Genomic DNA, 18,425 nt, shown 5'->3' with positions numbered 1-18,425 from the left:
GGGCACATTCCACTGGGTAGGAAAGAGCAGTGGGCAAAGGAACATCTTACGAATCAAGTCATTTACGGCTCTGAAATAGGCACAGACAGTTCTTTTACATGTTTTATTAGTATTTATGAAATGCCCAGTAAATGTTTTGATGGAAAATTGTCTCCTGGGCACCAGAAAGAATTCCACAAAGCGAGCATTTCCCACTTGTACACACCCTGGTTTTCTTAAGTGCCTATTGTAGAGTGAAGAATTTCTAAATCAGAGATCTGATGAATCTTCAGATATTCTAACAAGTGGGACTTACAGAGTTGGAAGGGAGATGGATGGAATGAGTCCTGGGAAGGAGAGGCTCCTGCCTGACTTCACGAGTTCAGGTCAGCATTATCACCTTAAGCCTTCAAAACTTGAGACAACAAGGTGATCTTTTGGCTCCCAGGGAGCCAAAGTTTTTCAGCACCTGGGACAAACTAGTCGTTAGTGAGAAGTAACCAAAACAATCACTCAGTGTACTTTTTTCTGCTCCCCTAACTTTCCAAATCATTGTGTTCATGGGATGGAAAGCGTATTATCCAGGCTGAAAATAAAGCATGACTCTGTGGGGGAAATTGGCTCTCATGGATGGCTTGCTGTCAAAACACTCCATGAGCTGCCTGGGCTGGAAGACTGCCATTTGTGGCCAAGACATTTAAATTAAAATCCCCAACCAGTGTCTGCCACAGGGCAGCTTGAGAGGTCAGCCTCAGCTGCACCACATGTCCTCTTGCCTTAGGTTCTCAGGTCAGGCTCAAGACAACATCCTGTCAAATCTGAAATCTGGAGATTACTGTTAGACTTTCAGTTTTATCACTATAGAGAAAACTCCATGGGCTGGGTGTGCTGCACGCCTATAATCCCAGCAACTCAAGAGGCTGAAGCAGGAGGTCTGCAAGTTTGAGGCCAGCCTCAGCAATTTAGTGAGGCCCTAAGCAACTTAGCAAGATCCTGACTGAAAATGCAATTTAAAGCCTGGCACAGTGGTGCACGCCTGTAATCCCAGCAGCTTGGGAGGCTATGGCTAGAGGATCACAAGTTCAAAGCCAGCTTCAGCAGAAATGAGGCACTAAGCAACTCAGTGAGACCTTCTCTCTAAATAAAATACAAAATAGGGCTGGGGGTGTGGCTTGATGGTCGAGTGCCCCTGGCACAAAAAAAAAAAAAAAAAAAAAAAAACCGCAACATAAAAAAGGGATTTGGGGATATGGCTCAGCAGTGCACTTCTGGATTCAATCTCTGGTACCAAAAAAGAGAGAGAGGGAGAGCAGCTCCATAGATTTGTGGAATTTGCCTGACATATCTTAGGAACCCATTTCCCTTCCTTCTTACTAGCAAGGGTGAAAAAGGAAAAGTTGCCTTCACTCCTAACAGTAATTTGATATAAAATGAGCTTAGCCCATTTGATAATAATTAATTCACTCTATTTTTTCTGATTACAAAGAACTGTGTAAATTAATGAGGCACTTTTCCTTCTATATGTACTGAAATAAAGAAGGCCAACGTTCAGGATGTCCCAGACTTAGGCTTTCATAACCTCAGAATTATAAACATCACCAATTTACAAACAGGATAATTTGAAAATTTACTTAAACTTCTTATACACTTAGTCTTTTGAATTTTGAACAATACATTTCAAATTTAATTTCTTTGTCAGTGATAGTCATCTTCAAAGACTAAAGCAAAATATTAATGTATTTTTCACAATCCACAAAAGAAATTGAAAATAATTTAATTTGTTTAATCCTCACCATATCCCTGTGAGGTTGATACTATTTTTATTCCACCCTAGAGATCAATCAGGGAGGTTAGTAACTTGCCCAAAGTCACATAGCAAGTGGCAGAGCCAGAATTCAAACTCTAGACCCCACACCCTACTGCTTCTCAAATTGTTGAGAAGTTCTTAAGAAGTATTTCAACTCCCAGTGCCCTTATCTTGAGAAAGTTGAGATTATATTAATGAGTCTCCTTTTTGTTTGGGAGTCGATTTTGCTGTGGCTTGTGGGGAGTGAGCTAGAGCAGAACGTGTCTAACCCTCCCCTCTGTGTGTCCAGGGCTGCCAGCGTATCGTGGAGGACTGGCAGAAAATCCTTATGGTGCGGTCCCTCGTGGTCAGTCCTCATGAGGACATGAGAACCTGGCTCAAGTACGCCAGCCTGTGTGGCAAGAGCGGCAGGCTGGTGAGTTCCCCCACCATGTGGCGGGTGCTGCACCTGCTTTGGTTCTGTTCATAACCTGGCCTGTCTTGTTCTTAAGGCTCTTGCTCATAAAACCTTAGTGCTGCTCCTGGGAGTCGATCCGTCTCGGCAGCTCGACCATCCTCTGCCCACAGTCCACCCTCAGGTGACCTATGCCTACATGAAGAACATGTGGAAGAGCGCTCGCAAGGTCTGTACCCACGTCCAGCCACCAGGGTCCACCTTCAGAACACTCATCTAATCTCGCTGCCTCCCTAAAGGCCAAAAAGGAGCCAGGGTCAAAACCACCTATCCACAATGGCAGGCAGTCTCTTCCTGACTTCACCCTGTGAGTCACGGTCGAGGAGATATCTGCGTGCCTTGACCAAACCAATGAGTGTGATCCAGTTGTATTTATTGGTATCCAGAAAGTCCTGAATCATAGAAAAAGCACAGTTTCTGTCCCTGAAGAGAAGATAGGCTGTTCAAAACAAGGGTAGCATATTTGTGAAAATAGACTAAGTCTTTCGTAAGACCAGTTTGGTTTCCAGACTTCTGGTCACCTTTTGTATCATCAATTTGGATTCAAAAGCAGCAGCATGCAGGGCATGCTGGGAAACAGATTTGGCATTGGTATTTGTTTTGTTTTTGTTTTTTTTTTTTACAATCTCCCTGGGTGATGTTGGTGAATAACAAAATGTATACCCTCGGGGCAAAACCACCTGCTTTGACTCCCCCAAAGGAGAGTACCTATGCTGGCCTCCCCTCCCCACTGTGGTCCCCAGCAGAGCTGAGGCTGTGGAAAGAGTGGTTAAAACAGAGTTGTCTAGAGGGGCTGCGATTGTGGCTCAGCGGTAGAGCACTCACCTAGCACGGGTGAAACCCAAGTTCGATCCTCAGTACCACATAAAAATAAAGGCATTGTGTTGTATCCATCTACACCTAAAAAAAAAATAAATATTTAAAATACTTAAATATTTAAAAATATTAAAAAAAAAAAAAAACAGGGTTGCCTGGAGAAGGCATGCCCAAGGGTCCTCAGACTGGGCCTAGGATTTGGCTTCTGTGAATGGTGTCACCTAAGGTGGTATCAATAGCCTTCTCTAAGAACCTGGTCTTTAACTGGGATTTACCTCATTACTAATGACCTGAGTTTCCTTCTAAAGTGCATATTTGGGATTTTGTTATTGTTGTTTTATTTTTCAAGCTACATGAGCCTTTCAGGCCAGAGCATTTCTGATTCAGTCCTGACCTCTCCAAGTTAAGGAGAAAAACAGAAGGTGGTGAATCTGAATGGTCTGGTTTCCTTCTGTGTACAGCCTCCAAGTCTTTGACTGTCTTGCCGAAAGTGGCAGAAGAAGACTTTTGGGTGGTGACTCAATTCAGGAGTGGCTTCTCTCAATATATGCTCACACCCAACTTCTCTACAGAATATGGCCTTTTCTTAAGAGACCAAGTTCTGGAGAAATTAAAAATTTAAAAACCTTTTTAAAGCTAGGTGCTGGGACTTCAAGCCTAAATCTGGCAGCATCACTTCTTCATGGTCCAGGAGCTACTTGGAGAAAGTTTGGTGATTGTGCCTTGCCCTCCTGCACTATAAACAGGGTGGTGCAGCAAGTGCAATGTCCTGGGGGGAAGCAGACCCTGCCTGCAGGAAGGCATCAGGGACAGCTGGGTGCGTGATTCCACCCAGAGATGGGAGGGCCATGCATGAAATCTCAATGGCTAAGGTCCTTCCAACCCACAAACCACCCAGACATAGTGCTCTCAAGAACCAGAGGACTGTGCCCAGCCTCAGTCCTGTGGGCCTGAGAAAGCTCTTTCTTCTAAGTGACTGTCCTTCATTTATAAGATGGAAAGAATCATTTTCCCCTCTTCATTTCTTTGGGATGGAGAAAAGAAGTTTTAGGTAGAATATATTCAGTTCCTTAAAAATAAGTTGGTGGCACATAATTTAATCCTAGCAACTTGGGAGATGGAGGCAGGAGGATCACAAGTTCAAGGACACCTAAACAACTTAGCAAAATCCTGTCTCAAAGTAAAATAAAAAGGGCTGGGATGTAAGTCAATGCTAGAGCACCCCTGAGTTCAACTCCTAGTACTGCAAAAAGTATAAAATAAGTTGCCTCATGCTATGGAGTAAAAAGGTGGCAGATTCTCCCCTGCTGGATAAAATTTTTATCTTAGGCTTCACACCCAAACCCAGATTCCCCAGTTCTGGCCATTTATTTTTTGTTCAGCTCCTTGTTGAGCTCCAAAAAGAGCTTACGCCCTGTCTGGATTGTCAGTAACACATAGTGTTTGGGCTCTAAAAAGCACCTGGCTTCAGAGCTCCTGGGGTTGCTCCTGCCTGCTTGACAGCCGCACTCATGGTCCCCTTTTTAGTGGCTGTCCTTTTTAGTGGTGCTTCCACTTTCATTTTGTTTTTGTTTTTAATCAGATGTAAATCTGGCCAGTGTAGGACTCCTAGAAGAAAACCTAAAGGACAGGTATCACTTCCCAGGTGGGGGAATGCTATGTAGTTCTTTTTCTAAGCTGTTGGTGAGAAGTGGAACTCTGTGAAGGCAGATGCTGTGGAAGACAGGTGTCTTATTCACTGTGGGAACCTGTATCTGTCCTGTCCTCAGGCATGAGCTGCTTGTTACAGGGTCATGTCATTCCAGCTTGGGGTCAAACCCTGTATCTTGAAACCAATTGATTCTGAGTTCTATAAACAAAAACAAAAAAACTTCTTATACGATTTACCATAAGGAGACCTATTATTCTTGGAAAAGTGGATTTTCCCCTCCTTGTATAACAAAGAACACATATCCTTTTTCACGTTCTCTCACATAATGTTTCTTCTCCTATGTTAGTGGATTTAGATTTTACCATTCTCCATATGAGCTTTAAACGTTTATGCATTTTGTCTCCATCCTAGAAGTCTGTTAAAAAAAGGTATAGACTGAATTTGTCAAGATGCTGGCAGGTCTGGGCACAGTGGGCTCGTGTAGTACTTCCGGATCTGAGGCCTGTGCTGCTCTTCCTGGTATAGCTGTCTGGTCCCTGGTAACTCACATGCCACTGCTCACTGAGTCAGACCCCATGGTAGCAGTAGAGGGAAAAGTAGAGGGGACTGCAAGAGGATTCTCTGAAGATTCTGTTCCCAAGCCCCCTGTCCCTGGGTGGCTGCTTACCTAGTGTCATCTTCTTCCACTAAGCACTTGAGGGCCTTTACTCCTTCTCTGTTCTTATTCAGGTTCCAGGGGTTCCATCTGTTTTTTTTAAATCTGTAATTTTTGCTCTGCTGAAGCAGCCAGGGCACCATAGCTTTGTAAACAAATACCAAGGTTTTACTAGCCTGAGACAGTTTCCCCTGAGTCTGATTCCCTCAGGGCAGTATATTGATAGTTAAGTAAGCACTTGTTCAGATCACTTCACATGAGTTATTATTTGGGATAGCCAGACCTGTGGCTCTTCCAGGACTTGTTAAACTGGTAATTACAGTTGGCAGAGGAGAGCTAAGACTTAAGCTGAATGAATCATGAATGTTCTGGAAAAGCCTGGCCCTCTCCCAACAGCATCTTGTGTTCTAGGGTATTCTGTTTGGTGTGGATTGACTTGTGTGCCTGCAAGCTTCTGCCACATGCCAAGTGGCTCTCTGTGCCTTTGTCCTGCCACAGATCGATGCCTTCCAGCACATGCAGCACTTTGTCCAGACCATGCAGCAGCAGGCCCAGCATGCCATTGCCACTGAGGACCAGCAGCATAAGCAGGAGCTACACAAGCTCATGGCCCGGTGAGGACCATCTTGCCCCTGCCATGCCAGCAGCTTCTGTAGTGAGGACACATTCAGGCTCCTTGGGGAGCCTATTGCCCATACCTCTCACCTTTTGCAGTAGGGATCCCAGGCAGCCATCAAATTGCGGTGCTCCATAGTCCCCACTCATTTTCCCAGGGTTCAGCAGCTCAAGGGCACTCAGCCCAAGTGCTATCCTCTCCTGGTGTCTGGCTTTAGGGTTAGACTTTTTGTTTTCAGGTGCCAGGTACACTGCTAATTTGAAGTGTGGATAAATTTGACTTTAGATAAACTGTTTAACCTCTCTGGAAGATAGGAAGAGTACCTGTTTCCTAGGGTGGTGTAAGGTGTGTGGCTTTATGGAAAGGCCACAGCACGTCAAACACTGAGAGCAGTGCCTGGAGCACATCAGCAGGTGCAAACGCCAGCTGGTGCCGTCATCACCTTAACAAAGGGAGGGAGGGGGAAGAGTAAGGGAGAAGCCATAGGCAATCAATAGGAAAAATAACTCAACAGCTGTTCCCCATGAAAATTGGATTTGGGCTAGATAGGTCCTTGCAGATATACCTTTACCAGGTTCCTGGGTTATGCTGTCATTGCAACACAGAGATCAGAAGAAAAGATGGTACCTGAAAACCTGTTCCCAGACCCTGTCTCCTTCCTTCCACATGGTTGGACATTCTGCTGGTTCCTTTAGGTTGCCTCTTGACAGGGAGAATAGATACCAGAAAGGTGTTAAGGCACCCCTGGCAGTTTGTTGTCCCCCTCAGGAGGGCTCTTAGGGAGAAGGAGCAACATGGGGGCTTGCTTCTCTTTTCAGGTGTTTCCTGAAACTCGGGGAGTGGCAGCTGAACCTCCAGGGCATCAATGAGAGCACCATCCCCAAAGTGCTGCAGTACTACAGTGCCGCCACTGAGCATGACCGCAGCTGGTACAAGGTGAGGGGGGCAGGGCACAGCCACCTGGCAGGACCCCTCAGCCTGGCCCCTGGGAGCCAAGTGACTGGAGCCTGTCTGTCAAGAGGCCCAAGGAAGTGGCTGGGGTTGTAGCTCAGTGGTAAAGCACTTGCCTCCCACACGTGAGGCCCGGGGCTCAATCCTCAGCACCACATAAAAATAAATAAACAAAATAAAGATACTGCATACGTGTACAACTAAAAAATCAAAAAAGAAAAAAAAAAAAAGAGGCCCGAGGAGCCTGCATTTTCCTTACACATTTCATTGATTCCTCACTTGAGAAGTAGGCATCACGCTGTGTCCTATATGTGGCACTGGGCTGCTGCTGTCTTTTAACTTCTTAGCTGCTTGTTTTCCTAGGAGCATCTGGACACACAGTTAATCTCAGGAACTTTATCTTCCCCCTGGGTAATCTGTTCCTTCCCAGCTCCTTTCTGATCTCCATCCTCGGCTACTCCTCAGCTAAGAAATTAACTTTCTTTGTTTTTATTGGAAAGATCTGGGTAACATCCTGTTATATTACAGGAAACTTTTCAAAAGGACAAACAGAAATGTACAAAAGATGTGACTGGCTGGTACAGGGGAGTCTTGGAAGTACATCCTTGGCAAGAGCTCACATTCTTATATTTTTAAATATCTTTTCCAAAGGGCCTCCTTCATAACATAGCATATATCATCAATTTCTTTCCAGAATCTCCTTAACTTACTAATACTTTGTGAATTAATCCCTCTGGGGTCAAAACTTGCATCTGAAAGCCACAGAAGAGTTCACAATAAAAAGCTCTCCTTGTCTAAGCATGCTTCTTTGATCCAAAAATGCCCCTTCTGTAATAGGAGAATTACTTGTCTCTCAAGGACAGCTGCATGTCAAAAGCCAAAGAAGTGAGTCCAGTGAGGTTTAGTAGGGGTCTTGCTGACTAGTTACCTATCATTCACCCTTTAGAAAAATACAGATCACAAGGAAAAACCTGCTTCCAGGCAAATTGGTTTTAGTTTTTAAAAGCATTTTCTAGTATGGATCCCTTTGGTTCTAGGTCTTGTACCATCAAAAATCCTCATAGTATGGTGTGCATGCCAGCATTTTGGTCTTGTTCACCTTGACCCCAGGTCAGTGCCTGGCACCTCCATATGTAAGAGGCATGTGTTGAATAAATGAAGGTCTAGGGAACTGAACTTGAGTCACTGTAGCATTCTAACTTGTCAAGTAAAGACTACTCTGCTTAATTGGGAAAATGGGCACAGTTATGTTATCATCTTCAGCAGTAGACAGGGAATTTCCTGATTATCCAGAAAGTCCAACTCTTAGTGGATTATCTTAATATGCTATCGTCACTGCAGAGTTACAATGCCCTGAGTCAAAACTTTGCCTCAGCCTCTCTGTACCATGCAGAAGTGGTCCTCCTTATACCTCTCAGTGTGTGCCTTCCCTTGCCCCCTGTCATGTGACTTATTAGGACTCACACTACTCCCTAAATGTGACAGCTGCCTCTCAACATCTGCTCTCTTAAATAATCCATATTGTCTACTTTAAAAACCCGTAAAGCTTCATTTTCCCATAGATGAAGTGGGCCCCTGGACCTAGTGTGACTGTTCCTCTGCCCTGGCACTTGACCAGCCTTCCTGCATTTTGCTCCTGCAGGTGCCCTAAACTGCAGGCGTGTCCTTTGCTTGTTTCCTGTGGACACTGCTTGCCCTCTGTGCGCCTCTGTCCCGTTCTTCCCCTTGCGAGGAAGTCTTCTTCTTTACCTGGAAGGTTTAAATGAAAACTTCCATACATCCATCACTTTTGGCCTCCTCATTTGTGAGTCTCTGACCAGCTGAGTGCCAGGCTTTCCTGTTGCCCTTCTCATTTGTCCCAGTCTGTGGTTCTCTTAGGTCACGCTGGCTCATCTCTCCGTGTCTGAGCTTGTGCCATGATCTGGGAATGCCCATGAGCTCAGAATGATCCTTGCACATCAGTCCAGAACCCCGCCACTCATCACAGCCATAGGTTCTCTTCTCCAGAGCCTTAGAGATGAAAAATAGAAAAAAAGCTGGAAAACTAAAGCTGTTGCTCACAGCCCAGCATCTACCCCTGGCTCTCGCCCTACCCAGGCCTGGCACGCATGGGCAGTGATGAACTTCGAAGCTGTGCTGCACTACAAGCACCAGAACCAAGCCCGCGACGAGAAGAAGAAATTGCGTCATGCCAGCGGGGCCAACATCACCAATACCACCACAGCGGCCACCACTGCTGCCACTGCTGCTGCCGCCGCCAGCACAGAGGGCAGCAACAGTGAGAGCGAAGCCGAGAGCTCTGAGAACAGCCCCACTCCATCCCCTCTGCAGAAGAAAGTCACTGAGGTGGGCTCCCCTCTCCTCCTGAGGACCAGCCAGGCGCAGCCCTCTGAGCAGTCCAAGCTCAGTGGAGCCTGAGGCTTCTCTGAAGTGCGAGGTGGAGCTGGATGCCCTGCCTTCACAGCAGTGCAGGAGACCACACCCTGCTCTGGGGGGCTGTCATGGCCTGTGCTGGAGAATGAGCTCCTTCTCTTAACTGTGCTGTGCCTGTTTGGGGGCAGCGTCCACCTGCAAGTCCACTCTGAGGACAGGGCCTGGGGGATCATCTTTGCCTGTTGTCTTCCCTTCCACCTCTCCTTGGGCTGTCAATCTGAAATGCACCAAGGTAGCCATCAGGTCCAGAGAACAGCACTCAAAGCTGCAGCCCCACCCTCTGCCACTCTGTTCAGGAAACCACCATACTCCAAGACAGTGACAGTTCTGACACAGTTGCCATGTTCCAGGCACCAAAAAAGGCTTTCCATGCACAACTGGCTGAACACTCAACTGCCCTTTGAAGGAGGTGCTTTTAGTATGCACCTATTCCCACTATCCAGATGAGAAAGCTGAGGCAAAGGGCCAGGGATTCAGCTCAATGGTAGAACACTTGCCTAGTGTGTGCAAGGCCTTGGTTCAATCTCCAGCACCACAGGAAAAAGAAAGCTGAGATAAAAGTGTCACTAACACATGTGTATTCCAACAGGATTTATCCAAAACCCTCTTGATGTACACTGTACCGGCCGTCCAGGGCTTCTTCCGTTCTATCTCCTTGTCACGAGGCAACAACCTCCAGGATACACTCAGGTATCAGGGAAGGAGAGGGTGAAACTCTGGAAGATCCTGCTAATGACGGGACACCCATGTCACACATCCAGGTCATCTAAGCCCTCCCCACTCCAGTCAGTACACCCAAGCTCGGCTCTGGGCCTTTCTCCACCTGTGGGTTGAGGAATGATCGCTGGCCGAGTTCCACTTAGGAGGATGGAACCTGCAAAAACCTAGAAGTGGAGTGAGGGCTGTCTATGTGGTTTACTACGTAGGGACCAAGGCTTTTGTTCATCACAACATTTTAAAAATCCTCCTGCAACTTTGACAAGTCTGAACAGTTGGCCCAAACCGATTGTCAGTCCAGAGGCTAGTCATGACAGGCACAGCCATGGCCTCCTCATTTGTGAGTCTCTGACCAGCTGAGTGCCAGGCTTTCCTGTTGCCGTTTTCATTTGTCCCAGTCTGTGGTTCTCTTAGGTCACGCTGGCTCATCTCTCTGTGTCTGAGCTTGTGCCATGATCTGGGAATGCTCGTGAGCTCAGAATGATCCTTGCACATCAGTCCAGAACCCCGCCACTCATCACAGCCATAGGTTCTCTTCTCCAGAGCCTTAGAGATGAAAAACAGAAAAAAAAAAAAAAAAAAAAAAAAAACCCGGAAAACTAAATTTTATATACTTTTCATTTGTCTTTTCCAGAGTTCTCACTTTGTGGTTTGATTATGGTCACTGGCCAGATGTCAATGAAGCCTTGGTGGAAGGGGTGAAAGCAATCCAGATTGATACTTGGTTACAGGTGAGGGTGGCCCAAATTCTGTCTCCTGTGTTCTTCTCTTGGAACCATGCAGTGGTCAGAGGGGCAAGGCAGCATGTGTTTACAATATTAAGAATGCAGGGCTGGGGCTGGGGTGCAGTGGCAGAGCGCTTGCCTAACATGTGTGAGGCACTGGGTTTTATCCTCAGCACCAAATAAAAATAAACAAACAAAATAAAGGCAAGATGTTCATCTACAACTATAAAAATAAAAAAAGAATACAGAACTTAGACCCAAAATCTGGACTACATATACTCTTTAGTTTCTTTTAGAGAACTGAAAATAATGAACCATTTCAGAGCTTAAAGTATCAACCAAACAAGTTGTAAGGATCAATCTTCATTTAGAAGAATAACTAGAGTTGTTTCCCTGCCTCACATGCCATATACTGTGACTTTTTGAATACCAGGTTATTCCTCAGCTCATTGCAAGAATTGATACGCCCAGACCCTTGGTGGGACGCCTCATTCACCAGCTTCTCACAGACATTGGTCGGTACCACCCCCAGGTATGTGGAGAACCTGAGCAGTTTCTCATCTAATCACTGACCTTTGATTTGATGGCCAGCCTTTGAGAAACACAAGTACAGGAACTGGGAGCTAGGTGCTCCACCCAGCCCTAGGAAGGTCTACTCAGCTAGTAGTCCCAAGGACCCAGCAACCATCCTGAAAAGAAAGTCTCCTCCAGATGGAGCTCTCCTTTGTGGTAGACTCATGGTGCTAATGTCATCTTCACCATGTCTTTTGCCATTCTCCTTAAAACCTGCATTGGTCTGGGTACAGTGGCACAAACCTGTAATCCCATCTATTCACTGAGGCAGGAGGATCACAAGTTCAAGGACAGCCTGGGCAATTTAAAGAGGCCCTGCCTCAAAATTTTAAAAGTTAAAAAAAAAAGGCTGGGATTGTAAGTCAGTGATAGAGTGCCACTGTGTCAGTCCCCCGTACAGGGAAAACCCCTCAGGCTCCTTACATGTGTCTCTTACAAATGTTCCTGTTTTGGGGCTGGAGATGTGGCTCAAGCGGTAGCGTGCTCGCCTGGCATGCGTGCGGCCCGGGTTCGATCCTCAGCACCACATATAAACAAAGATGTTGTGTCCGCCAAAAACTAAAAAATAAATATTAAAAATATTCTTAAAAAAAAAAACAAATGTTCCTGTTTGCTTCAGGCTCTCATCTACCCTCTGACTGTGGCTTCCAAGTCAACTACAACAGCCCGTCACAACGCAGCCAACAAGATTCTGAAGAACATGTGTGAGCACAGCAACACCCTGGTCCAGCAGGCCATGATGGTGAGTCCAGAGCCAGCCAGGGTCTTCCTCACCATGGGACCGCACACTCCCTGTCCCACCAGATGCGTCCCTCCAATTCTCCAAGTCAGACTTCCTGAGAGTGTTCATCCCTGGTGCTTTTCTTTCCCCGCTTTGATCCAGGTGAGCGAGGAGCTGATCCGGGTAGCCATCCTCTGGCATGAGATGTGGCACGAAGGCCTGGAAGAGGCATCTCGTTTGTACTTCGGGGAGAGGAATGTGAAGGGCATGTTTGAGGTGCTGGAACCTCTGCACGCTATGATGGAACGGGGCCCCCAAACTCTGAAGGAAACGTCCTTTAATCAGGTATGGGATGGAAAGCACCAAGGACATGATTCCTTTCCCTCTATCCTTTCTTCTGCCTTAACACAAGAACTCCAGCAGAGGTCACCGGGATAAAAAAAACACCAGAAGTTAATTGTCTCTAAGTTTCAAGAACCTGCCTAATTTTGTTTCTTTTTTGTACTGGTGATTTAACACAGGAGCACTTAACCACTGAGCCACATCCCCAGCACTTTTTATTTTTTATTTAGAGACAAGGTCTCACTGAATTGCTTAGAGCCTCCCAAATTGCCAAGGCTGGCCTCAAATTTGTGATAATCCTGCCTTAGCTGCCCAAGTTGCTGGGATTACAGGCATATGCCACCATGCACATGGCACTAGTGTAGCACAGTGCTGAATTTTTTTCTTTCTTTTTTACTTTCCTTTTGTTTAATGGTGCAGTGCTGGGAATCAAGCCAAGGCCCCTCATGCATGCTACACAAGCTGTATCACTTAGAACACTTCTAGCTCCTCCTGAAATTTTGTTTTTAAAATTTTTTAATACCTTTGTTTTGTTTATTTATTTATTTATTTAATGTGGTACTGAGGATCAAACCCAGGGCCTCGCATGTGCTAGGCAAGCGCTCTACCTCTGAGCCATAGCCCCAACCCTCCTCCTGAAATTTTAATTGGAAAATCAAAAGAGAGGCCACCCTACCTGTCCTCTGACGTTCCCTTAACCTAACAAGTCTTGCTTATGATCGGGAAGCTCCAGGACTAGGGAACTGCTCAGCTGCTTGTGCTCACCTGCTAGCACTTTCTGGCCACAGTCTGTTCCCGGGGAGTTCTGTGGTCTGCTCAGACATTTAATTTAGGTCCTGTTTTGGTGGCCACTTTGACCACTTGCACATCTGCCCTGCTTTCCTTCTCAGGCATATGGCCGAGATTTAATGGAGGCCCAAGAATGGTGCAGGAAGTACATGAAGTCAGGGAACGTCAAGGACCTCACCCAAGCCTGGGACCTCTACTACCACGTGTTCAGACGGATCTCAAAGCAGCTACCCCAGGTAGGTTCCTCAGGTGGTGCTTTCTGTCTTATTATCTGTGAACTTCCTGATACTCATCCTAAGCATCTGGTTTCACGATTTTTTGTTTGTTTTTTGTTTTTTGTTTTGGTACCAGGATTTTGTTTTGAACTCAGGCTGAGCCACATCCCCAGCACTATTTTGTATTTTATTTGGAGACAGAGTGTCACTGAGTTGCTTAGCACCTCGCCCATTGCTGAGGCTGGCTTTGAACTTGCAATCCTCCTGTCTCAGCCTCCCGAGCCTCTAGGACTACAGGCATGGGCCACCGCGCCCAGCCTGCTTTCACTTGTACCTGTAGAAAACTAATTGCTTCTGGCAGTCTGTTGAAAAAGACCTAAATTATATCTAAATTCCTCCCTGGAGTTTAATTTTCTAACTAAATTTTTTTGGTAATTATTCACAGCTTACATCCTTAGAGCTGCAGTATGTTTCCCCAAAACTTCTGATGTGCCGAGACCTTGAATTGGCTGTGCCAGGAACATATGACCCCAACCAGCCAATCATTCGCATTCAGTCCATAGCCCCATCTTTGCAAGTTATCACATCCAAGCAGAGGCCCCGGAAGCTGACTCTCATGGGTAAGGATCACTGCACTTCTGCCTCCCTGAATGAGTCCCTGCCCCCTATTCTGAAATTATGGCCTGCCATTCCAGCTGCTAATCTTTCATGTGCTACAACTCTCCCCACCTCTTGGGACAAGAATGGAGGACAGTGGCCCCCCCCCTTCTAGGACCTCTTCATGGCTCCGAGTGTACTCAGAGCTGTACCTATTGAAGTGAAGCCAGATCTCATGTGTGGAGCCCTGGTGGTGGTGGGCAGGTGTTGAAATGAGCCAGCAGAGGCAGCTGATGCAGACTTGAGGTTCCACGCCACTGAAGAAAGAGCATCTGGGTTCTTGAATGTTCTCCCTTTGTGGGAAATAATCGTGTAAAGCAAACAAACTAGAATAGCAATGAATCCTCATGGGAGGTACATTCAACACATGGCGTCTAGAATTTGGCTTAGGGGTAGTGATACCTACCTGGAATGGTTGAGGGAGACTTGTGTATTGAGGTGGCATCTTGAGGTCTCTCCCTTTTAATGATGCTCATTTCTCAAGTGTAATGGTTTTCACCAACACTGATCAATCATGGTGCACAGGTAGTGGTCACTCCAGGAGCTGGTATCTTCCAATAAAAAACATCATCACAGGGCTGGGGTTGTGGCTCAGTGGTAGAGCACTTCCCTTGCATGTTTAGTCCTTAGCACCACGTAAAAATAAATAAAAGTTTTGTATCCATCTATAACTGAAAGAAAATATTTTAAAAAACAAACAACAACAACAACAACAAAAGAAAACATGGTCAGTCATGTTCTCAGCGTATTGGATTTAAAAAGTTTAGTGAAGAAACTGCTTCTGAGAGAAGTGAGCAAATAAGCTGTTCCTTATCCTTCCCACCACCCCTCCAGACCTGAAAGGGCAAGGAGCCCAACAAGAACTATTGCCTTGGAAGAGAGACCAGCTAGCAGAAGCTGTAGCTCAGGTGGAGGGACATGGCTGCTTCTAGAACTGTGACCAAGGCAGGGTGTGGGGGCAAATACCCTGATCTCCACCTCTTCCTGTCCTTTCCTGCCAGTGCCTCATTGGCCACACCAGCTGGAACTCCAAGGGGTGTGGGCCATAGGAGTTGGGCTTCTCAGATCAGAGTGGGTCAGGGAGAGGGAAAATGTATAATCTCTGCATGACGGTTCCTGATCCTTGGTAACAGTCTTTTTTTTAATTTAAACAACTTTGGTCATTGGTAGACATCAAAAGCAGAGCTGTTTCCTCAGTTGTAGAGTGTTCTTTCCATTTGAGGGGATTGTGATTAGGGAGAGTGTGTGTAGTCTATGGGATCTTTGGGATACTCTGCTGGTCTCAGCTACGGGCGTGAGAACCTGTGTTCTGCACTAACAGTTGCCACCATCCCTACAGGCAGCAATGGCCATGAGTTTGTGTTCCTCCTGAAGGGCCACGAAGACCTGCGGCAGGACGAGCGGGTGATGCAGCTCTTCGGCCTGGTTAACACCCTCTTGGCCAATGACCCGACATCTCTTCGGAAAAACCTCAGGTATTCAGAGTGCTGTGGAAATGGCAAAATTTTGAGAAGTCTTCTTGCCCTCCTACGACTGTGCGTAGAACCATGCTCCTTTATCAAATAAGTTATAACCTGGCAGGAGGTTATCAGTAACCTAGCTGCCAAACACAAGAAAGGGTCTCCACATGGTATATGCCTTTAACAAGCTCGAAAGAATTCAGAAGGGAGTGATTTGAGATGAGATGAAGATTATACAGACTGTTAATCAAGATTATACAGTATGTTACTCCTTGTGGGGCGTAAGCTCAGCCAGAGCCTTCCTATCCTTGGCCCTGTTGCTTTTCCTTCTCCTGATCTCAGATAATAGTCACATGATGCTTCCAGAGCCACCGGTCTGTTGGGCAGGATGAGAAGGCCAGAGTGGCTTTCATGTTATGAGCACCCTATTTCTGTGATGCTGTATTCTTTTTTTTTTTTTTTTTAAATAGAAATTTTTTTTTTAAAGAGAGAGAGAGAATTTTTTTTTTTTTAATATTTATTTTCTAATTCTCGGCGGACACAACATCTTTGTTGGTATGTGGTGCTGAGGATCGAACCCGAGCCGCACGCATGCCAGGCGAGCGCTACCGCCTGAGCCACATCCCCAGCCCCGATGTTGTATTCTTCACCAAGTATTGCTCACTCCCCCTCTCACAAAAACCACGTGCAGGGCTCATTAAAGACAGTCAGCAGTGGAGAGCAGTGGCACACACCTGTAATCCCTGTGGCTTGGGAGGCTGAGGCAGGAGGATGATAAGTTCAAAGTAAGCCTCAGCATTTAGTGAGACCCTAAGCAACTTAGTGAGATCCTAATAAAAAATTTTTAAGACCAGGGATATGGCTTAGTGGTTAAGCACCTGGGTACCAGGTACACCCTATACCAAATCTGTGTGTGCTCTGAGTGGATCATAAATATGCTCTTCTTGTACAAAATGACCCTGTTTTTTTGTGGCACCAGCATCCAGAGATATGCCGTCATCCCTCTGTCCACCAACTCAGGCCTCATTGGCTGGGTCCCCCACTGTGACACGCTACATGCCCTCATCCGGGACTACAGGGAGAAGAAGAAGATCCTCCTCAACATTGAGCATCGCATCATGTTGCGGGTATGAGGAGGCTTGCTGCCCAGTGTCCTCAGGGTCCTGGAGGCAGGACTCACACATCAGGGATCCACACAGGGCTGCTTTTCTAGTTCTTTGTGTGTCCATCAGTGAAGTCTATTTGGGGGAATTTGCTATTGAAGGTTTAATGAGGTGAATCCTAAAGCAGAAAACATTCTCTATGAAATCAAAGTGGGATTGCGGATGAAACTCATGGTAGAGTGCTTGCCTGGCATATGGTTCCAGCAATGCAAAATATAAAGTAGAATAAAGTTGCATAAGATTTCAGCATGGTGCTGGGGATGTGGCTTAAGCGGTAGCACGCTCGCCTGGCATGTGTGCGGCCCAGGTTCGATCCTCAGCACCACATACAAAGATGTTGTGTCCACCAAAAACTAAAAAATAAATATTTTTTTAAAAAAAGATTTCAGCATGGCTCGTGAGGCCTAACAGGTTCAGCCTGAGGTTCTTTAAAAAAAAAAAAGAAGTCAGGCATGATGGCACACACCTAGAATCCCGTGACTCTGGAGGCTGAGGATCACAAGTTCAAAGCCAGCCTTAGCAATTTAGTGAGGCCTTGAGCAATTAGCAAGATCCTATCTCAAAAAGAAATTAAAATCAGCTGAGGATGTGGCTCAGTGGTTAAGTGCCCCTGGGTTCAATCCCTAGTACCCTAAATAAATAAATAAATTTTAAAAAGAAATTAAAGTCTTCTAAAGCCTGGAAATTATGTTTTCATTGTCCTGTATGGGACTGGACAGATAAATATAGGCAGCATCTATTTATCTAACATATACCAAGCTCTGGAAGGCCTGGTGAGTAGTCATCTAAGAACTAGGAAGAATTGTTATGCAGACCTTAAAACCTCGTCCCCTCGTCCACTGCACTAGGCTTGGACTGAGGTGAGTCCAGGTGTCCCCACCCATGCCCTGGGAGCCAGTGTGGCCACTATGCTGCACTTCCCGTCTCCTCTTGACCAGCAGCAAAATTAGAACCAGGTCTGCCTGGCCCAGCCCTGTGCCTCCGGCTGCACTAACTGAACATGTGTCCTGATGCAGATGGCTCCAGACTATGACCACCTGACCCTGATGCAGAAGGTGGAAGTGTTTGAGCACGCTGTCAACAACACAGCAGGGGACGACCTGGCCAAGCTGCTGTGGCTGAAGAGCCCCAGCTCGGAGGTAGGGCCACTCAGCTGCTTCTGACCCACTCCTAAAAGGGCCAATTAGCTACTCTTTGCTACTGTTAACTGTGGATTATGTACAGCCTTTTATAGCAAAAATCACATGCTATTTAGATTGAATAGTTTGCAGCTTTCTCCTATTGATTATGATAGTATTTAGCCTTTTTTCCTATATTTAGGATAGTTGGTCTTTTTCATATATGTTGTAAATTTCCTGTATATTTGATTTTCTAATTTGATTAGTGTTTTGGGGATTGGGTTTTTTCTTTTTCACACATTATTTTAAAAGTTAGATATATCCGAGTTTGAAGTTTCTGCTTTTGGCTTTATATTTAGAAAGGCTCTCTCCACCTCAAGCTGATGTCTCTTTTTACCTATATTTTCTTATAAGATTTGCTTTTACAATTAAATTCTAACCCAGTTTGGAATTTCTTTTTTCACATCAGCTGGGTAATGTGCCAACAACGTAACAAAGTTCAGAGGGAGGCATATCTCACACAATAGCAAGAACACCCAATCATCACACTTATGAGCTGGAAGGATCTAGAATGTATTTGTAA

General features: G+C 45.9%; 1 protein-coding gene and 1 non-coding gene across 3 annotated transcripts in view; one reads left to right on the top strand and one right to left on the bottom strand.

Moving 5' to 3' along the window:
- Mtor (mechanistic target of rapamycin kinase) overlaps nt 1-18,425 on the top strand; it is a 119,411-nt gene that overhangs the window by 89,328 nt on the left and 11,658 nt on the right. The window contains exons 35-49 of one of the 2 annotated variants that reach the window (XM_026397961.2): nt 2,076-2,201; nt 2,278-2,409; nt 5,861-5,976; nt 6,797-6,914; nt 9,027-9,275; nt 9,952-10,052; nt 10,714-10,810; nt 11,238-11,336; nt 11,997-12,119; nt 12,261-12,443; nt 13,331-13,465; nt 13,890-14,064; nt 15,441-15,576; nt 16,541-16,688; nt 17,741-17,863. In XM_026397961.2, coding sequence (XP_026253746.1) covers nt 2,076-2,201; nt 2,278-2,409; nt 5,861-5,976; nt 6,797-6,914; nt 9,027-9,275; nt 9,952-10,052; nt 10,714-10,810; nt 11,238-11,336; nt 11,997-12,119; nt 12,261-12,443; nt 13,331-13,465; nt 13,890-14,064; nt 15,441-15,576; nt 16,541-16,688; nt 17,741-17,863 — 2,061 coding nt within the window. The remainder of the gene's footprint in view (nt 1-2,075; nt 2,202-2,277; nt 2,410-5,860; nt 5,977-6,796; nt 6,915-9,026; nt 9,276-9,951; nt 10,053-10,713; nt 10,811-11,237; nt 11,337-11,996; nt 12,120-12,260; nt 12,444-13,330; nt 13,466-13,889; nt 14,065-15,440; nt 15,577-16,540; nt 16,689-17,740; nt 17,864-18,425) is intronic. The other variant, XM_026397962.2, reaches the window with a different exon arrangement.
- Nucleotides 18,306-18,408, bottom strand: LOC113189276 (small nucleolar RNA U13). Its single transcript, XR_003301639.1, has one exon. It is a non-coding gene; the product is annotated as a small nucleolar RNA U13 (small nucleolar RNA).

Source organism: Urocitellus parryii, chromosome 11 (genome assembly GCF_045843805.1).
Source record: "Urocitellus parryii isolate mUroPar1 chromosome 11, mUroPar1.hap1, whole genome shotgun sequence".
Lineage (NCBI taxonomy): Eukaryota > Metazoa > Chordata > Mammalia > Rodentia > Sciuridae > Urocitellus > Urocitellus parryii.
This window is presented reverse-complemented; position numbering and strand designations above follow the sequence as displayed.